This window comes from Urocitellus parryii, chromosome 12 (assembly GCF_045843805.1).
Source record: "Urocitellus parryii isolate mUroPar1 chromosome 12, mUroPar1.hap1, whole genome shotgun sequence".
NCBI classification, from domain to species: Eukaryota; Metazoa; Chordata; class Mammalia; order Rodentia; family Sciuridae; genus Urocitellus; species Urocitellus parryii.
Window position 1 is genome coordinate 75,803,380 of NC_135542.1, and position 21,506 is coordinate 75,824,885.

At 32.6% G+C, this 21,506-nt stretch overlaps 1 protein-coding gene across 2 annotated transcripts in view; it reads right to left on the minus strand.

Moving 5' to 3' along the window:
• Rtn4 (reticulon 4) overlaps positions 1 to 21,506 on the minus strand; it is a 66,179-nt gene that overhangs the window by 31,503 nt on the left and 13,170 nt on the right. Inside the window, exons 2-3 of one of the 2 annotated variants that reach the window (XM_026399889.2) lie at positions 17,327 to 17,383; positions 14,103 to 16,457 (exon numbers count right to left, since the gene is read on the minus strand). In XM_026399889.2, coding sequence (XP_026255674.2) covers positions 14,103 to 16,457; positions 17,327 to 17,383 — 2,412 coding nt within the window. Of the gene's footprint in view, positions 1 to 2,450; positions 2,700 to 14,102; positions 16,458 to 17,326; positions 17,384 to 21,506 lie in introns of those variants that run through there. The other variant, XM_026399888.2, reaches the window with a different exon arrangement.

The following is a 21,506-nucleotide window of genomic DNA, read 5'->3' on the forward strand; positions in this document are numbered from 1 at the left end:
TGAGAAAATCTGACCTAGATCTCCTTTGACCACACCAATCTTATCTTTCAACTGCTGTGCTATATATATATATATATATATATATATATATATATTCTGTCAACCAGAAAGTTCTAGTCTGACTCAATGATTACACCATTCTCTCACCCCAACCCCTCTAACCTACCCATCCTTTGATAGTCTTAATTCCAAGAGTTTAATAATCCCAGTGACTTGGCAGGCTGAGGCAGAAGGATCACAAGCCAGCCTCAGGAAATTAGCAAGGCCCTAATCATAATCAGCAAGATCCTGTCTCAAAATAAAAAAATAAAAAAGGCTGAAATATGACCCAGTGGTTGAGCGCTCCTGGATTGAATTCCTGGTACCAAAAAGAAAAAAAAACTAACATTACATGGATTTCATTTGTTCTAAGCATCAGGAAGAAACAATATAAAATAATTAAGAATATATAATTAAGAATACATTTATATATAAAGGATATATAAAGAACATGATAATATTAAGAATATATAGAGAAATACAAATTGTTAACACTATTATTAGTCTGAAAGATCAAATGTCTTATATATCAGTTAATCAGCAAACACAAAAACAAAATGACCAAAACAGCAAAAACACTCAAAAAACCAACATTGAAACATTTTTAAACATTGAAATCAGAGAAATTCTCAGGTTGGGCAAAAATAAAAACAAAATAGAAAGGAAAAACAAAAAGGGACCTGGCGTGTTTTTAAAATTTACCTAGACCCTAGATTAGGATCACTCTTTTACTGTCCAACACTTTTCAAAAAAGTGAGGAAAAACTCAGCCTATGGCAGCTTCAGCCTGTCAAGTGTTTTCCGATTTATATCACACACACATATTCTTTTTTAAGCATTAAATCAGAAAAATACAGCTGGTCTTACAAAAGAGCCAAAGCACTAAAAAAATACTGGGCCATTCCAATTACATACAAAGTAGACTCCTCAGAGATATTCAAGAATAAATTTGATTCTGTATTTGTGCCTAAAAATAAACAGATATGGACTGAACTGGATCTTAATTTCTTCTGTCTTAAACATTCCTCAAATTATTTTAGTAAATGAAGAACTTAAGGCCTTATTTAATGTTCTAAGATTTAAATTATTAACACTGAGCCTTAAAAGTTGCAGAATAGGCTCTATTTTGACTTTTCACTTATTTTTAAAGCCTGTGCTTACTACTATATTATCACTAGTGTAATTTTTATTTATCAAAAACTTCAGTGTATCAATTCATCTTTCACTTTTAACATTAATAGCTCAAAAGATTAAAAAATTCTTCTATTAAGTTCACTTGTGAAAAAAAAACAAACAGGTAAAGCTTCATTGTTCTCTGTTCTTTATATTAAATATAAAACTTTTCTAATGTGTTAATCTTAACTCAATCTTAGATTCACCTTTTCCCTACATTTCTTTATTGAGAAATTTTTTTAAAAGGACATTGTGAATGTTACTGTTATTAGCTCTAGGCAGTGTTTTTAGAAACATTTCCATCCTACCAATAATATATTCTAGAAGAAAATAACATTCAAAAAGAACTACAAAACTTGAATGTTGTCAGAGGAAAAAAAAAGCTTGCTTGTGTAGAATGTCAATTTGGGATACTTAAAAGCAGTTCTAACAATTTTAAGATGGTTTTTTTCTAAGTGGTCAAATATATGAACTACCACCTTCTCTTAAAAAAAAAAACGGCACTTAAACATCTTAAAATGCAGTTAAAACATGCAATACAGTCAACATTTTACCACTTAAAAGCTTAAATTCTTACACAATGATCCACTGAGATTTGAAAGGATCTGGGCTTTCAAGGGGGAGGAAAGGGGATCAAGATCACTGATTGGTTATTACAAGGACAAAGGTTAGTGATTTAAATATAGATATGCATTGAAAATTATGCATATATTTGAAGGATTTCACAATACAGGAAAACATATTAAAAGGCAGTCAGTAATTTCAAAGGTTCAAGTCAGATTTCCAAAGAAGAAAAGAGGATTATTGCAAACGCAGTTATCTCGCTACCTACAAACATTTGGATAGAATTTCAACTAACCAAATAAGCTGCTTTAAAATAGTCACAGAAAATATATCACCATGGACTACATAAAGAGAATTATGTAAATTTTTTATATCAAAGTGACCAATAAATGAAATGTTAGACCTACACTATTTACAATGTGCAAGGTTAGAGAACAAAACCTAAATGATAGGACTGAAAAAGATTAAACCAAACACCAGTGAAAGAGAACAGCATGTCATTTTCTAGAACACAACCAACTGTAAAAACACGATAGCTGTTTTAGTCCTTCAGCATTAAGCTTTCCATAGGCTTCACTTTTAACCCCAAATATATCTAAGTTGCAAAGCTTACTCATAGAAATATATACTAGTTCCATACAAAAAACTGAATGAAAGATTAAAAAGCAGATATACCCTTGTCCTTCCAATTTTTCTTCTGACCGTCCATCTCTTGTCACGATCTGCCCTCCAGCTGCAATTATCAATTATGCATACCAAGAGAAAAGCTGTAACTGCAAAAATCTACTCCTGGGAGACATGAAATACCCGTTTCCTCAACCCAAGTCTGCAGTCTCCTCTGCTACACAACTGCAGCAGGACTGAAGTCACCTGACGTCTTCTGGGTGTGGAGCAGTCTGACGCAGTGCAATCTGTAACTAGGCTACTAATACTCAGGCATTAATGCCTTCCTTCTATCTGTTTATTGTTCTAGTCATTTGCTTGTTGCACATACCAAATGAGCATTTGCAGGGGGAAGAGGCAAGCTACCAAAAGAAAAGAAAAAAAAAAGGTTGTTCTTTGACCAAACACTGAATATAAAGTCATATGCAGGGTTTCATTTGTGTGTGTGTGTGTGTGTGTGTTTGACAGATGGTTGAATTATGTTGCCGGTTTAGTTTATTGAAAGTCAATAGTTTCTCACAAAAATAAAAATGGACTGATCCAACAAAGTTTAAATTTCAAGCTTGGGAAAAGCTGAGTCTCTTCTTACTTTCTTCCAAGTTTATTAAGGCTTACATATTCAGCATTTTGCACACTTATAAGGGAACAAACAAAAATCAAAGTAAAATTAATTAATGTTTACTGAATATACATTACTTTGATAGAAAAAATTAATTTCAACCAATCTAATTTTTATAATATTTTTTCTCTTAAAATTACGAAAAGCCAGACACTTACAAATATATACTTAATTATCATCTACTTGAATTTTATCATTCAATATTTATTAGATCTCACCATAGACACGATTAACAAATCCGTATCTTGAGGAGAATGTGCTAATTATATAATTTGCCTTGGAAAAATAACATGAGCAAACCAAAATGTTATTAATAAACATAAAAACAAAACTATTTAAACATTTCTAATATTTTTTTCTTTGAACTTCATAAAATTGGCATTTTTTTTCTAGGATAGAAAGTATGTTTTTATGTTCCACAACTGGTTTACCTGATGCTAATGTCTGCCTAAGCAGAAAAAACAATAAATAATAACAAATAAGCTAAAATAGTTTTAAGTGTTTGGCATAATGAAGTATTTTCCAAATACGTAGCCTCTGTACAAAAATATGTAAGATTAAACCAATGCTTAAATAGGGTTATTTTCTGAAACTTGTAAAACTATGGGCTGTAAAACCTTGAAAAATTCTTAATATCAGAAGAGACCCATATACCAATGACTCATTTCTTTTCCTATCTAACTCCAATTATAAATAAAATAAAATCATTCTGAAAAACAACCTAGTATTCTCAGTTAATATTTAAACTTTATCCAATGGACCACTCCATTTGAGAAACCTGTTATAAATCTGATCATGGGTGAAATCATGTGGCTTCTTCATGCAACAGTTTAGAATCCCAAACTATTCATTAAGTATAAAATATTCCCAAGAAAATACTTCTAGTAATAAGTCGTTTAAACTGAAAGCCAGGGGTTAGGAGTATAGTTTAGTAATACAGTGTTTGCCTAGCATGCTCAAGGCCCTGGGTTCTACGCCAGTACTGAAAAGAACAACAAAAACAACAACCAAAAAAAAAACTTGAAAGCCAAAGAACACTTAAGCATGGGAATGAAATACTCAGAAACAGTAATCAAACATTATTTCAAGTTAGAGATTACTAAATAGGAGAAAAAGGTTTCTTGAAATAAAGGTTTTTTTTTTCTCATCTTTCAAATTACTTTAATACTTTTTTAAAAGTCTGAGAGTGGTAAGAATGTGCAATAATACACATTCACTCATCTAAACATTAAACATGCTTAACAGTGCTCCAGGCAGATTAAAAAGTGAACACAGGAACCATAAGGTTTCAGAGTAAGCATTTCATCTTCTTTGCAAATTAGGGTACTATAAGTGTACAGGGAAAACTAGCTCATGGAAGTCCACTGCCATTCTGTCCATTTCATTGTTACAAAGTTTTAAACTACTGTTAAGTGTAGCTAGCTAAGCAAAAAAATGTTTAAATCTGAAAAATGGATGAGATTAAAATTTATATTGCAGTTTACTGGTGCTATTTCACATTAAACCCCATCTTAATGAATTGAATAAAGGACATATCTTTCTAAAATGTATCTTTATTTTTTCATCAATTTATTTTTTTAAAATGAAGGAATTTTCAAATAGAGCACATCCCAACTTGCAAAATGTCACTGATTATTTGAGATAGAACCCTATTTTTCCTTAAAAGTAAAAGGCTCCCAAAAGAGGAACCACACTTTATTTATAACTCAAGTAAACAGAAGTTTAATGTGCATTCTAAGTCCTGCTCCATATTGGGAGGGTATAAAGTGGGAAGGGTGAAAAGTATTATTTTACTCATCTGAAAAATCAGCCTTCTTTAGAACTTTTGAAATAAAAGTTCAAAGTTCATATTTAGCATCTTCCCTCTCCTCAATATCCATACCCTCAGTATTCCCCTCTCCCATGAACATGATAAAGACCTCCAAATATACCCAACTCCTTTCTAAAGAGTTTTACATTCTAAAATTACCTTTGTAATTATATCTCTAATAAAAATGTTCATCTTTTTATTGTACAAAGTTCACATGAAAATTATGATTAAATCAATTCCTTCTAAAGAATAAAAAATATTTCTGGTGCTAGAGTTGTGGTTCAGTGGTAAAGTGCTTGCCTGGCACACATGAGGTACTGGGTCCAATACTCAGCATCACATATAAATAAAGTGAAGGTACTGTGTCCAAAACTACAACTAAAAAAAAAGTTTTAAAAAGATTTTCGATAACCTCAGAAATTGAGCATAATTTTTTTTTCTGACTTGTATGTACTTGTATGTAATTGGAAGGATTTGAGACAGCATTGAACTGCATTTTACAATAGGCATCAATTTAAAAAACAGTTTTCAGGCTGGGATTGTGGCTCAGTGGTGGAGTGCTTGCCTAGCATATGTGACATACTGGGTTCGATTCTTAGCACCACATACAAATAAAAAAAAGTTCATCAACCACTAATAATATTTTTTTAAAAAGTTTTCTTCACAATGTTTAGAGATACAAAGGATATCAGGTGAGAAAAAAGCGGTCATTAATATTGAAAGTGCAACACCCTAAGTTAGCTGCTTTGTATACTGTCTTGGTAGCTAAAATAATTATATCTACTTCCAGCCAGAGAACAGGAATTCTTTTAAATTAATCGTTCTTTTATAACAACAACTACAACTACAGTGTAATGTAAAACTTACTTTACAATATAATTATTCTGAGCTAAGCAAAGGTATAAAATTAAACATACATTACTGAGGTATTAAACCCTTTAAAACCCTACCATGTGCTGTAATACAATGCCCTCTATAGACTAAATTATAGCACTTCAACATAACTGAACTGAATCTTAAGAAATGAAAATGTATGAAATGAATGATGTTTTCACATAGCCAAAAAAATGTGCATTTTTAAGTCTATAAATAATTTCACATGAGCTGCTAAAATCTACAAAGAAATTGAAAGTGATACTATTTAATGAGAATTAAATTCTATTACATTAAAATCTAAAATAAATACATAGATACTCCTAAAAGACCAAAGCATTTCTAAATTCAGAATTCAAAAAGTAACTTGTCTTTAGGCTCTGCACAGATCTTTTAAAGATTTTTTTCATTAAAGTACACAGTTGTGGGGAAATCTTGAGGGTCACTTCAAAATGTTTATAATAACATGATTCAAACATGTGTGACTTAGTACAAAATGTCAAAATGCAAAATTTTTTTATAAAATAATTTTTAATGTCATTCATAAGTTTGGAACAGATAATCCCAGCTTACTAAATTTTTCTGCCTGACTGAATTTATTCCCTATGGTCAAAAGTTACAAAGTACTCTACAGAACTGGTTTTCTATCAACAACACTAGATGGCAGCAACACCCACAGTCTACAACTGATTGCCCAATCCAGGACACACAATCTAGCAAAAACTACTCTGAATTTTTCTGGCACTTCCATAGATTGTTCCTGGCAATAGAGAACTAGATTAAAGTACAATGGAAATAGGCAAATAACTCTACCAGCAAAAAACACGTAGAATAAAATGATTTTCTTCCAGAATCCATTTAAAATAGATCAGAATTAAATGTAAAAATGAAAACTACAAGAAAAGTAAATAAAGACAGATTTTTCCTTTATGAAAAAGTAAAAATGTAAAATAAAATAAAATAAAAATATTTTGGAAAATTACAGGAAAACTAACATGAGTTTTCATCATATATATATATATATATACACACACACACACACACACACACAAAGTCAGAAAAAAAATGAACACCTGAATTTAAAAATGGGCAAAGCAATTCATAAAAAACAAAATACAAATAGCCAAAAATACATATTAGAAGTGTGTTTACATTCACTAATAATTAAAAATCAAAAGAGAGATACCACTTTCACCTATCACACATAAAGTTTTTAAAAAGTATAAAATGTCTAGAACACTACTTAAGTCCAAAAAGGTGACTCTGGTAAAGAGTATGAGGTGAACAGGCAACAGAAACAGGAAGAAAACTATTGTACTTTTCGAATTTTAAATAATGTGGAAATCACCTAAAAAAAAATGATAACAGTTGGTGATAGAGTATTTTCTTATTCTGTTGTAAGGGTAAAATTCATACTTTTCTAATGTCCACTTTTGTTAAAACTCTGAAAATGTTCATGCTGATATCCACTGACACAGGTTTTCTAGAAATTAGTGAAAAGAATAATAATTTAAATATGTAAAATATATCCAGATATAAAAATATCAATAACAAAAACAGCAATATTCAGAAATAATCTAAGGGTCCAACAACAGTGAACTGACTGGTTAAGATATATTTATACTAAGAACACTAAGATTAAAATATCATGCAGCAACAGAATATTTAAAAATACAAAAATGTTTGCAATTAAGATACTGTTAAAAATTTTTAACTTACAAATGACAAGCAGAATATGATCCCAATTTTATAAAATGCTTGTTTTATTACATTTATAAAGTACACACATACACTGAAGACTAGAATGCAGTATTCTGAAATATTAACAATGATTGTTTGAGCAGTTACTACAATTTTCTCCATCGCATTCAAATGCCTTTCTATATTTCTCAGATCTGTACAATGAACATAAATTTCAGATTGCTTCATGAACTATTCTCCTGAAAATCAGATTATTAAAACATTTGCCCAAACTAAGAAAAAGGCAAGGATAAGAACTCTATAGTCTGTAAAATGCTCAAAATGAAGTTCTTTTAACCACATATTTAGTGGTACCTATCTTACATGGTATATTTCTTTATTGGGTTCTTAGTAAGCACTAAATAAATCCTCACAAATTTAACAACGATACTTTTTAAAAGTAAACATAATCAATTCCTTTATTAACAAAATATAGGTTTTAATTTAGCTACAGTGAAAATTTACTAATACTATTTCAGTTATATATCTACTTATTTATTCCAGGGCTAGAGATCAAAAACCAGGGCCTTGCTATGCTAAATAAATATTTATATATTTGAAAGTATTTAAAGTTCTTACTTTTAATCAGATTAACTGCCAGCTTCATAATCAAAGTCTAACTAATATTTGCTTACTAAAAATATATTTTTATAAGTGGACAAAACTTAGAACCTTAGTACCTACAATGTTTTAGTGAGAAAGGCCAAAAGCTGTAATTTTTAAATTAATATTAAAGTTTAATCATAAAAATATCAAATGCAAATTCTTTAAGTACACACATATGAAGCATATATATATATATATATATATATATATATTTGTGAAGCATAATTTTTAAACTCTTTACCTTCATAATGGAGTTTTAAGTAGCTTCTTTTACTAGTTGCTTAACCCTGAACATTATGCAGTTTAAGTATAACGAATAAATAATTTGTGAATAGTTTACACTTTTACTCACAAAAGGTCAGGAAGATATAATCTATATTTTGATTATGAACTGAAAATAGTTTATGCATTAGTGACAAATCAAGCAACAAAAATATATATATATCAATCACTATAATTAAGTCAAGATCTCAATGGTTTGAACTGGAGACATTAGCACCTTTCTTTACCAATGGCCTACTAACAATATAAATGAACAGCAATTGTCTATCACAACAGGGTTTTCAGTCTCCACATAGCAGCAACAGAATATTCTAGTTGATATTCTACATATGGAAGAACATGAAAGAAAATGTTGACAATAGTCAACTTTCTTGACTTCTTATCAAAGCCTTGCATTGCTTACTGCCCAACTCAAAGCCAACACAAAACCTTGCACTGCTTACTGCCCAACACAACACAACACAACAGCAGCATCTCTGTTTCTCACTAAAATCAGGAGAATAATTGCTATTTCAAAACGCACAAATAACTGAGAAATGGACAAAACCTGGGTTGGAATTGTAGTTCCTACTGGAAATTAAGATCATCTATGTGGAAACAGATAATAACTAATATAAATAAAAAATTAGCTGAATGTCTGGGACACATATATAAAGAAGCTCAAAAGTATTATGTACATTATATAATTTGTTACATAATCCTAGGTCAGTTACTTAGCATCCATAAGACTTAAGAGGTTTCAATGACTATAAAATGGTTCCTTCTTTTCAGTTAAGGGTAAAGACAAATGAAGTAAGAATGTGAAATTGCTTTTAAAAGAATGATCTCTATTTGAAGTATTTAGGGGTAAAAGGCCAAAGATATAATTTATTCTCAAACAGTTCAGAAAAAAACAAGGATGAACACATGACCACATCTAGTTTATACAGAAAGAGCAATCACAAATGAAAGATATATATAAATGTATATGTATGTGTATATATATATATATATATATATATATATCCACACACACAGAGAAATCACAAAATAAAACAAATGGGGTAAAATAGATGAATTCAAATAAAGCGTTATAAAACATTCTTTGTACTGTTTATTTTTCCAACTTTGTTTTAAAGTTTGAAATTATTTCCAATAAAAAGTTAACTTTTTTAAAAAAAAAAGCAATTAGCTTTAAAACAGAAAAAAATAATAAATGATACTATGGGTTTTTATTGCTTATTTCCAGAGATAATTTTAGCAACTAACTGACCAAAAACCTTCTTTAGCATAGATTGATTTTTTTCAGTTTAGTTCTGAATAAACCTAAATGTTTCTTCACAATTAGTCACATGTGGCCAGTGTACAAATCTACAAAGTACATAGGATTAGATACTGAACATACTGTATCTACCACAACAGAATCTGGAAAACTTCTCTGTGTGCCTATTTGTACACACATATAAATGTCTAGGTTTATTTACTCATATTTGCTATCTGTAACTTTCAAAAAATCACCTCTTCTGTGAAGCCATTCCTATACCAGTGGCCTCTTTTTTCCTTTACCATGTACCAATGCTTTTTCACTCTCAACCCTTAAATGCTGATATCCATAAACCATCATTCCTATGCCACACTGAGATTCCATGCATCATCTGACAAACATTTTAAGTTTCAAGTGATAGTGTCACCAGTCTGTTAACTTTCTTTTCAGAAGTTTTACCCATTTGGCTGGGATACAGAATAAATTTATGCAAGTATTAACAAGTATTTTACTTTCTACTTTTTTTATTTTTTAAAGTGAGTGAAAAACTGAAAACTTTTAATGCTAATAATATTCAAAATATATTTTAAAAACAAAAGTGGAAAATAAGTATCAAAATCATAAATTTTTAGCCAGGATTTTTAAAAATTTAAATAGAGAACACATATAAAATACTGGGCCTAGATAATTAAAAACTTACTCTGAATGATGAGGTATAGTGTAAATAAAATATAGACTAAGAAAAATCAGCATTTACATTTCAAATTAAGAACATTTTGTTACAAATTTTTCATTCAACAGTGAGGGGAGGGACCAGTATTCTTTTCCACCTGACAAGTTTTACTTAAAAAAGTAACAAAGCAACAAAGTATGCACCATAATACCTTGTTCATTTTCCTTATGTCTTCCTTTCCAAAATTAAAACTGAATTCTGCCTACAAAATGTCATTTTAAGAAAACAAAAATTTGAGATAATAAATGACCTGAGGAAATTGACATTTTGTTATCTAATATCTATCAGTGTTAAAAAACAATAAGACTTGGACATTTGAAAAAAAAAAAAACCCAAACTGGAGTGTTTTTGCCTAGTATGTGTGAAGCCCTGGGTTCAATCCCCAGCACTGCAAAAAACAAAATTTCCTATATATCATAATTAGGAATGCTGTAAAGTTCTTAAGCCATTTGAGCCAATATTATTAGTCTAATGGTATATCTGACTTCAGTATGCTTAGCCCATACTTTTGGGAAGATAGGGAAGTAAATGACTGTACCCATTATAACATGTATCACAATGTAGTTCTGTCCTTAACCAGTCTGTCTCTACCAATTGAAAGTTATATTAGGGCAAGATTTCGTATTTATTTTTCTCTCTCCCACAAAAAAAAAAAAAAAAAAAAAACCTAGCACAATGTTTTAACAGATGGCTTTACAAAGAAGGAAATTATCAAGTTGTAAAGATCTAATCTCACCCCATTCCTTTTATAGAAAAGTAAAGTGATATGAAGAAAGATGAAGTGATTGCAGGTGGAACAGCCAAGACTAGAACTAATGTCACTCGTTATTTTCATTATACCAACACTTGATTTCCTTCCCGTAGTTTTTCAAGAATATACACATTTAGTGCATCCAAATTACTCTATTCAGTCAGTACACATTATATATTATTTATCAAAGTATCATGCTGTATCTTATAAATATATACAATTTAATCCGAGAAAGGAGGAAAAGGGAGAGGGTGGGAGAAGCAGGGGAAGAAAACTAAAAAAAAAAAAAAAAGAAAAGAAAACCTTGAATAAGAAAGTCATGAATAACAGTCTTCTCAGAGAAAAGGCATAAATAATTATTTTCCTTAAAAAAAGAAAAGAAAGAAAGAAAAAAAGCCCAAGCATTACTTAAACTTTCTTCAATCAGCCAACACCACTAAACCTTCTATGGCAATGGCCCCTATTTTTCCCTTAACATTGACCTATTAGGCCACAGATCTCTAGAAGTTTAGTAAAATCAATCCAAGAAACAGTCAATTCCTGAAATTCCTGGGAGCTTCCATCTACCAGAGGACTAGAAGCTTGAAGTTCTCAGGCAGTGCTGGATTCATAAGAAGCCTTTCAGTCCTGCTCACATCCTGGTTTCTCCTTGGTCTTTACCCACATTATCATTAACACATTGTACTGGGCTTCTCAGGTATTGTCCTTCCATTGATCCCTCCCAAAACACTTTCCCATGTTTGTGAAACCCACCTTCCACCTGAACCAGCTCTCATAATCCTTAACTTCTTTACAACTTGATGAATGCATTACCTCACCTTCACCAAAACCTGACTCTTCCTTGAGGATGGATACTGCTTTTCCCGTAGAACTTTCTAAATGGAGGCTGTGTGCTCTCCTATATTCTACATCTAAATGCGACTTCCAGACAATTATTAAACAGACCTTGACTATTCAGTTATGTCATCCTCTATCCTTCCTAATTGCTCTCATCTACTATCTTGTCAGTTGTCTCACTCACTGTCCTTTACCAAAGACTTCTGTCCCTAATTCCTAATCTTCTCCATCTAAGTCAGGTCATTATCATGGGTGACTTTCCAGAATGTAATTCAAACTCTAGCAACCTTTACCCAGCTCCACTGTAGGCCTTGTCTCACAGGCAAACATTGACCATTTGTATTCAAATTGAACAGCTATTGTTCTGAAATTCCAAATTCAACATCCAACACACCCAGCCACATACACTCACAACACTAAACTGACCACAACATTTTGGCAGTCACATTTTTACTCCCATCACTTTGGGTTCTTAGATCTAATTTGGACCTCAAGTTCAATGACCTACTCTCTTCCTATCAATGCCTTCTTTTCATTTCCTCAACTTATATGCCATAGTCCATCACTTTCAACTGTTCTTTGCTATTATCCATAACTCTCTTGACTCACTGTCCTTCCACTGAGCACACCTAGCAAAACACAACCTTAAGTCAATACAACCATTTGCTTTCTCTGAACCCAGACCCAGGATATTTATCATCCTTCAATCTTCACGAGTTCTTAACACAAAGAATGTTTCCCTAGTCAGAAAGTATTTCATATCTACTCCACTCAAGCATGTTCCAGTTCATTCTCAGCAAAGAACCTAACACACACACTGCTTCAAACAATAAATGTTAACCATTAAATAATTCTCTCAAACTTCCAGCCACAAATTTTCAGCAGTATCAACACCTAAACTTTCCATTCACTACAAAGCACCATCATTCTTCCTCTCTAAGACTAATTCTTCCACCTGGGCTCTACAATCTACCCTAAGACTCTATACCAGCACCTGGAATCACACTTTCCCTCCTCGAAAAAATTGCCCTTCTTCAACCTCATACTCTCTTCTGATTGCTAACACTTTCCATCACGTTCTCAAACTAAAATAGTCAACATTTACATCCATTTGCTCAAGCCTAGCCCTTCCCTAAATCATTTGCTGTTGTAAAACCAACTCTTTCCCTCCATTTTGGCAAACTTTCAATCCTTAGCTTAACTGACCTCTCTAGATTTTATAATGCTGATCATTTCTTTAACAATAAATCTTTCTTTTCTCTTGGTTCGCTCCACAATTAATCTCTATGGCTTTAGTTTCTACCTTGAAGTCCATTCTAATGTTTATAGGTATACATAATATCCATAACTTCTTGGGTATTTCATAGGTACCAATGCCAACATATTCAAAACTGAATTTCTTATCTTTTCCTTTTTAGTCAACTTTTCTCATGTTCCCTACACCTCAGCTTCTCATACTGCTGTCTATGCATGCACACACCAGAAAGCCAGAATTCCTGGAGTCATCTTTGACTTTTCCTTTCATCTTCATGTTCACATGAAGAATACAATACATAATACATAATAGAATACAAAACACAGCCAAATTAGAATACTAAATTTTAAAAAGTGTGCAAGTCACTTTATGCAAATCAGGTATATTAGAAATGTAGTCAAAAGAAAAAATTAGAATTAGAGCTTTTCAGAAGAATTCCTAATAGCATACCTCAATTTACACTTTTCTAAAAAAATGCCTCCACTCAATATGCCTGACATTACACATCTCACTGGAAAAATGTTAAAATATATGCCATAGAATTGTTCTTTATAAAGTAAATATAAAATCATTTCTAAGATAAAAATAAACATCTGAAAATATCTTAGTATTTCTTGTTCATCATGTTATCAATAAACACTGAAGAAAAAAACAGATTTTGAAGATGATTCTAATTAAATTCAATGATGCAATATAAGTGACTAACAACTATGTGGAAAAATTGAGAGCAAGAGTGTGTGGTGAGCATAAAAGAGGTAGAAAAAGCACTAACACTTTTAAATGAGATGGTGGGAAAGTTCTAATCAATGTGACATATTAGGTATTATAAAATATACTACGTGATACAAAGAAGGAGTATTTCATACAAAGTCAAAAAGTGATGTGAAAAGATAAAACAGTACACAAACTGATTACCTGAAGTTTTACTCAGCTCTGTTGAAAAGATAGCAGATGGTGATCTGTCCTCTTTTTCTGTATCAGTAGGAAGTTTTTCCTCAGCTTCTTTCATAAAAACTTTGGGTTCAACTATACTGCCTATCTCTGTTGTCAAACCAGAAACATCTGGAGGCAGTACGGACACCTTTGATATATCAGACTCATCTGAGACTTGCATTTTATCTTCATCTTTAGGAGTGTGTATGTTCTTAAAAGAAAGGTCATGGGGCAATTCTGTGCAAGGCAATGACCCAGCTCCATCCTGGACATTAGCAACTTCACTTTTGTGGGATTCTTCTAGGTCAGTGTATTTAGAAATAGTTTTAGAACTGACAAATGTAGGGAATTCATCTATAATCTCAATTGGAGATGAATCTGAAAATATTTCACTTTCTCTTATTTTTGCTTCCTTAGAAATAAATAAATCATCATTTGAATAAGCTGCAGTATTGAGCTCTTCCATCTGCAAAGGAATTTTCTCCTTTCTGGTCAATGTTGAAACTTCATCAGGCAACAGGGAATCTTTTTTGGCACCTAAACTGGGCTGAAAAGATTCCAAATATGGCTTTCCCCCCTCAGGAGGAAAATCACTGAGTTTTTCCTTATTTTCTTGTTCTTTTATTGATTCAAAGGAAGTTTCAGTGAGATTTTCTTTCATGAGCATCACAGCTTCCTCTTGTTTATGTGGAACTTCAGGTATTGAATCATCACTAAATAAGTCAACTGGTTCAGAATCAGGGGAGGAATCCTCAACTAGCTCAGAATGATCAGGCAATGGCTTTTCAACTTTTACCATTTCTGAATAATTAGAGAAATCTGGACTTGGTTCAGTAGAGAGTTTTGTTTCTTTAATTAAGTCACATGCAATAGATATATAAGAAGCTTCTGTTTCCTGAACAACTGCATTAATATGTTCAGGTTCTTTAATGTCTTCCTTTATTCCTGATACATTCATGGCCTCTTCATAAGGTGGGGGATTTTCAGGCTCAAGTTTTATGCTGTCGTAATTAAGTGGAGGAGCTTCTAATGGTGATGAACTAGGCTGCACTGCAGAAGGACTAGCCCCGGGAACTACAGAATTTAATGGTGCTTCCATTACAATGTCAGGCAAAACTGGTGAAGGAGTTGCTTCAGCTTCTTCAAATGATGGGCAAAGCTGTGCTACAGGGTACAGTGAGTCCTGCAGGGCTTCCGATGTTTGAACCAAGTCCATTTTTGTTTCATAAGCAAGTTTTGTACCTGTAGCTTCATTCAATTCACTTTCACATGCTTCCTGTACTAAATCTGGGGTTAGACCTTCAGTCATGTTTGCCACTACTTCCTCAGTCACCTTTAATAAATTATCTGTTGTGACATAATCTGTCTCAGAATCCTGTGATGCTACAAGAAAAGGATTTGATGTTTGGGTGCTCATTTTCTTCTCTGTTACAATTTGGGCCTTCTTTTCTTCTATTTTTTTTTCATCCGTCTTATTTTCTGAAGTATGATCTTCTAATGAAGGAAAAATGTTTGTTGCAATGCTTTCTGTTGCTTTTGGGTCAAAGGGAGTACATGTGATATATGCTCTTGAACTGTCTTTTACAGCTTCTGGTGTACTAGGAAAAGAAGCATCATCATTACTGCTTTCACTATCCTTTTCATGATTTGTCTGCTCAAGGCTATCTGGAAACCATTTCTTATCCACTTTATGTTCCAAATTGCTCTCTATATTACCTTGACCACCCAACACATCACTGTCTTTCTTATAAGTATCTTTCACTTCCCATACTCGCTCAAATGGTTTGAAGTCTGCATATTCCTCCCTCATAGGTGCTTCTACTCCAACTTCCATTTCGTTAAAACTGTCCTTTGTTTTTTCTGGAGACATAACTTTGTCCTCTTTAACCAATTTAGAAAGGGATATAGGTGATTCTTGTTGATTATGAAGGATGACGTTACTAATTAAATCCTCCTCTTCATCTTTACTCTTCACAATTATTTCTTCCTTGGAGTTTTCTACTAGTATGGCAGATTCTGCTTTTGGAGAGCCACTGAAGGATGATCCCATTTCTGAGTATTCTAATTCTGAAAACTCTGTTAAATCTTTATCTACAAATGGATTTTTTGCCTTCTCTGAGAACTCTTTAGATGCTTCATTTAAAGTTTCTTGAAGTGTTTCTTGTGTGGGTGATACTGCTGGCAAATTGCCAAGGTATTCATGTTCTTTAAAAGAAGCAGTTGAGAGAGGAGATAGAGAAGGAAGAGAAGCAGCAGTTTCAAGCAGGACAGATGGGAAATCCTCTTGACCAGCCGAAACAGTGTTACCTGGCTGCTCCTTCAAATCCATAATTTTGTCTGTGGCCATGGACAGAAAGGAAAGTTAGAGAATGCCAGTGTTCACAGAGTCAATGCAAGTTTTATGACAGACTCATAAAATAGTGTTAGTAAAGACTCACTGTTAACTAAAATGAAATGTTAATAACAATAAATGAGTAGACTTGAATTACTGAAAATAGTATTACTACCAATAAAACATGCATGGCTATTGTATAGCATGGTGACTATAGTTACTAACAATGTATCATTCATTTCAAAATAGCCAAGAGAATTTAAAATATTCTCAAATAAATGAAAACTATCTGGTAACAGATGTGCTAATTTGCCTATTTAATAATTCCACAATGTATTGGGCAATAAAATATCACATTGTACCTCACAAATACAGTTATTTGTCAATTTAAAAAACTAAGAAACACATACATGGCTTCAGAAGCAATTACATGCTATGCAAAGACACAAATCTGAGAAAAATCTTAAGTATTATTAACTAAAAAAGCTACTTTTAACTAGTTTTTGAGAAAGAGAAGATTTGGGAATAGAATCTGACAGAAGGGGCACTGAATAATTTAATGCCACAGACTGGCATTCATTTACATTAAAGTTGGCTATCTCAAGTAAACTTTATGGGAAAAAAAAAGGACTGGTCAATATGTAAATAAATCAAGGGTCCAAGAATTTCTTATACACTTCCAATTATTAATCAAGCTCTGCCCATTTCTCCTTTGGACAGAGCATACAAAATGCAAATTTAAACTTTTTCAGTAGACAAATCTTGGAACCATCCTAATTTTCAGTAAATCCAATCTACTCTGTACGGAGTTAATACAACTAAAGAGTTAAAGTTAGAATACATAGAGGATAAAAGGCTGGCAGAAAGAACTTGCCTGCAGAGGAGTGTATCACAGGCTCAGATGCAGCAGGAAGAGCAAAAAGGGTCTCATCTGAAAAACAAATAGAATATAACCTCAGCAGAAATAAAGACAGGTTGGAAAGAGACTAAAGATAAGAGGAGCAAGCAAGGATTCAGTTTGTAATAAATTAACAAAAACTTATCTATAGAGAAAAGTCCAAGATAGAAAGGAAGTTAGAAATAGTAGTACCATTAATTCAGACAAATCACCACATATATTATAAAGTTGACTAAATGCTATCCAGGGAATCTATCCTTTTTCACGAGGAAATACAACATGTTTATGTTAAAGAAACCTTTCACATAAAGAAATCAGACAGTGTCCTCATTTAACGTACTGCATCTAAGGTTTTTACTCACATTTTCAGTTAGATAAATTATCTTGTCCTATTCAAGCCCAAGACTTATTAAAAGATTAATTTGAACAAAATTAATAATTACTTCCATTTAATCTTTTGTTACTGGTCTCCATTCAATTCAGAAAAACACTTTAGTGAGAATTTTCTCCCAGATTCTAGGTTGTCTATCTTCATTGTACACATAGAATATCAGTCCTGTGTATCCTTGTCCAAATGCCAGAGAGAGAAATACCAAAAAATTACAACAAAAAACCCCCCACGTAATCATCATTAGAAATGTTTTTGTTTGTTTTGTTTAAAACAATGGTTGAGAGCTACTTCTCATTCCAAATGCTTTACATGCAAGAATTCATTTTACTCTTACAATCCTTATTTCATAAGCAGTGGTGTGAATATAGCACCCATATAACAGATTTAAATTGAAAAGAAAAACTAACTCAAGTACATACAACTAGTGAGAGACTCAGGTAATTCAGCTTCAGAGCTGAATTTCTTAATTGATGTATGTTAGAGATGAAATGTTTATGTCTTGCTCCCCCATTTTTAAGTTGAATTCTTAACCCCTTTGTGATGGTATCTGGAAATGGGGTTTGAGGGAGGTGATTAGGGTTAGATGAGGTAGTGAGGTTAGGGCCCTAAAAGGATTAGTGTCCTTTACAAGAAGACACACCAGGGAGCTTGCTGTCTATGTGTATCTCTCTCCTCAACCACATACAGAGATGAAAGTCACCAAGAAGTCAAAAGAAAAGTCCCCAGAATAAAACCTACTTTGCCAGCAACCTGATCTTAAGACTTCCCAATCTCCAGAATTGTAAGAAATTTCTGTTGTTTAAGCCATCTGGTCTATATTTTTGTGATGGCAGCCCAAGCAGACAATACACTATAAATTGGTATAATAACTTTGAACAAGTTCATTTTGTACCTGCAATTGAAAGATTCTGAAATAAAGATCTTCTCTTTTACACTAGAGAAAGTGTTAAGCATAAGACAAGTTTGAAATAGCCTGAGAAATGACTAGCAGGTGTTCCTACAGTAGAACACCAATAAATTTAGACAGTTCTATCTGGAAAAGTCAAGCTAGACAAGGCTGATCACAATAAAAATAAAAAAGATGTAGTTATCATGAATATGCACTCGGTCTCCTTGATAATGTCAAGAAACCTAACTTCATAATGTCAAATAAATTATAACTAAATATGCCGGGCATGGTGGTGCATGCCAGTAATCCCAGCAGCTTAGGAGGCTGAGGCCAGAAGACCTCGAGTTCAAAGCCAGCCTCACCAACTCAGCGAGGCCCTAAGCAACTCAGTGAGACTGTGTCACTAAATAAAATATAAAAAAGAGCTGAGAATGTAGCTCAGGAGTTAAGTGCCCCTGGGTTCAATCCCCAATATATGTGTGTGGGGGTAGAATGTCAGCTTTTAATTTATTACTGCAATTTATTACTGGTCAATTAAAAAACATGTATGAGATCACAATCTCACCAATGTCCACACACTCAAATACCAAGTTATTTTCTTTGACTTGTTCATTTCAAAAACTTCCATCAATCAAAATTGTGACTGGTCAGTAAAACTCTCTATTATAAAACAAGGGGAAATCCATTTTAAAATCACAGAGAACTTCTGGTTTTGAAAGTAACTATATCGTCTATAACTAATAACCCTTTCAACATAAATAACTGGGCAAAACAAATGAAGTGACTATCTTAAGACACTGGACAGCAGGCAGTACAAGAGTGTGAGTCCTGAACAAAGGGAAGCCTGAAGGACTTAAATTATTGATTAACAGTCCAGGGAGGAGGAGTCCAAAATTATCACACTCTTACTGAGCTTAGAAGGCTGCAAGATCATCTGGAATTTGCAGGGCAGGATAACATACAAAGAAATGAAAGCTTCAAAGAAAAGATGCTTCAGAGGTTTAGGTAGGGATACTGTTTTAAACCTTTTGCCGAATATTATGCTGCCCATGCACAACACAAGACTCAGCAAGATTAGACAAGTCGTCTATGGCAGATTTGTAAGGTAAATTAATATTTCAGAGGTCAGACAGTGCAGGAAGTCATGACATAAAAATTTTAACCAGCCAAAGTGGAGAAATCTCACTGAACATCCCAAACACACAATGGAGACTCCCAACAGGGCATATTTTATTTAAAAAGCAAGACTAATAACCTTATTTAAAAATTACACAATGTAAAATGAATCAAACATAACATTACCCCATTAATATGTCCAATTTTAATGTTTTCATGTTACAGTTAAAAAAAAACTAACCCTAAAGTAAGGGATACAAGAATAAGCAAATTTATGGCTCATGTGCCAAAGTTATACTTCTATAGAATAAGGAGAATGAGTAGTTAAAGATTGTATAGTCTGCAAACCTAAAAGATTTACTCTTTAAATAAATTTTCCCTTTAAGGAAAATTCTGCTGACCCTTGCTCTAGACCAATTCTAACTTTAAAAGAAAAATTTGAAAGAATTAAGATAATCTGCCATCAAATTAACTGCATGCCAGTACAAAATTAATAGTCATATCCATGTGCAGTATAAAATAAAAATATCAACACAAAAATTTCAGGAAAACCCTCAAGTGTTTGGAAATTAAACTATATACTCCCCAAATACTCCACAGATCAAGATATAATAAGAGAAATCAAAGAATACTCTGAATCAAATAATGAAAACCTATATGATGCTGTTAAGGCAGTGCTTAGAAACATAGCTGTAAATGTTCTTAAGGGCTTGGAAGGCTAAGGCACGAAGGAACTCAGTGAGACCCTGTCTCCACATAAAAGACAAAATAGGGCTGGGGATGTGGCTCAATGGTCAAGTGCCCCTGAGTTCAATCCCCACGATAACCCCTCCCCCAAAAAAGGTTTAAAATTGACATTTAAAGCCTCTATTTTAAGAAACAAGAAAAAGAACAACTTAAACCCAAACAAGTATAAGAAATAAATAGTAAAAATAAAAGTATAACCCAACTATACAGAAAACAAACAGAGAAAAATCATTGAAATCAAAATGTTGGTTCTTTAAAGAGATCCATAAAATTGATAATCCATTAAAATGATCAAGGGAAAGACACAGCAAGAACAAGTTTTAGAAATAAAAGAGGTGCTATCACTATAGTCCTAAATTCACAGATAATACTATTAACAAGTTTATGGCAATAAATTAGACAATTTATATGAAATGGACAAATTCCCAAACACCCAGTCATCAAGATGAAATAGACAAACTTCTGTAAAAACAGAAATCACCAAAACTGACAATAGCAGAAACTGAAACTCTGAATAGCCCTTATTGCTGAAAAGAAGTACATTTGTAATTTAAAACCTCCAAAAAGAAAACTTCAAGCATAGAAGACATCACTAGTGAATTCTAAAAACCATCTAAGAAACAGTGGCCAATCTTATACAAATTCATTTCAGCACATAAAAAGCAAACATTTCCGAAAATTTTTTATAGACTTATGCATTAATACAAAAAACTAGTCAAAGGCATTAGAAGAAAATAAGTTTACATAACATCACTCATCACCACACATGCAAAAAAGTTTTGTCTTGTTTAAACATGTAGGGTAGACAGCAAGTTAGTATGTACAAGGTCCTGGCTGCAATCCTCAGCATGCACGTGAGGGCACATACACACACACACACACACACACACACACACACACACACCAACCAACAAAAACAAACAAAATTTTAACAGAATATTAGCAAAAATACAGCACTCCATGAAAAGTATAATCATTACCAAGTGAGACAGATCTCGGGAATAAAGGTTGGT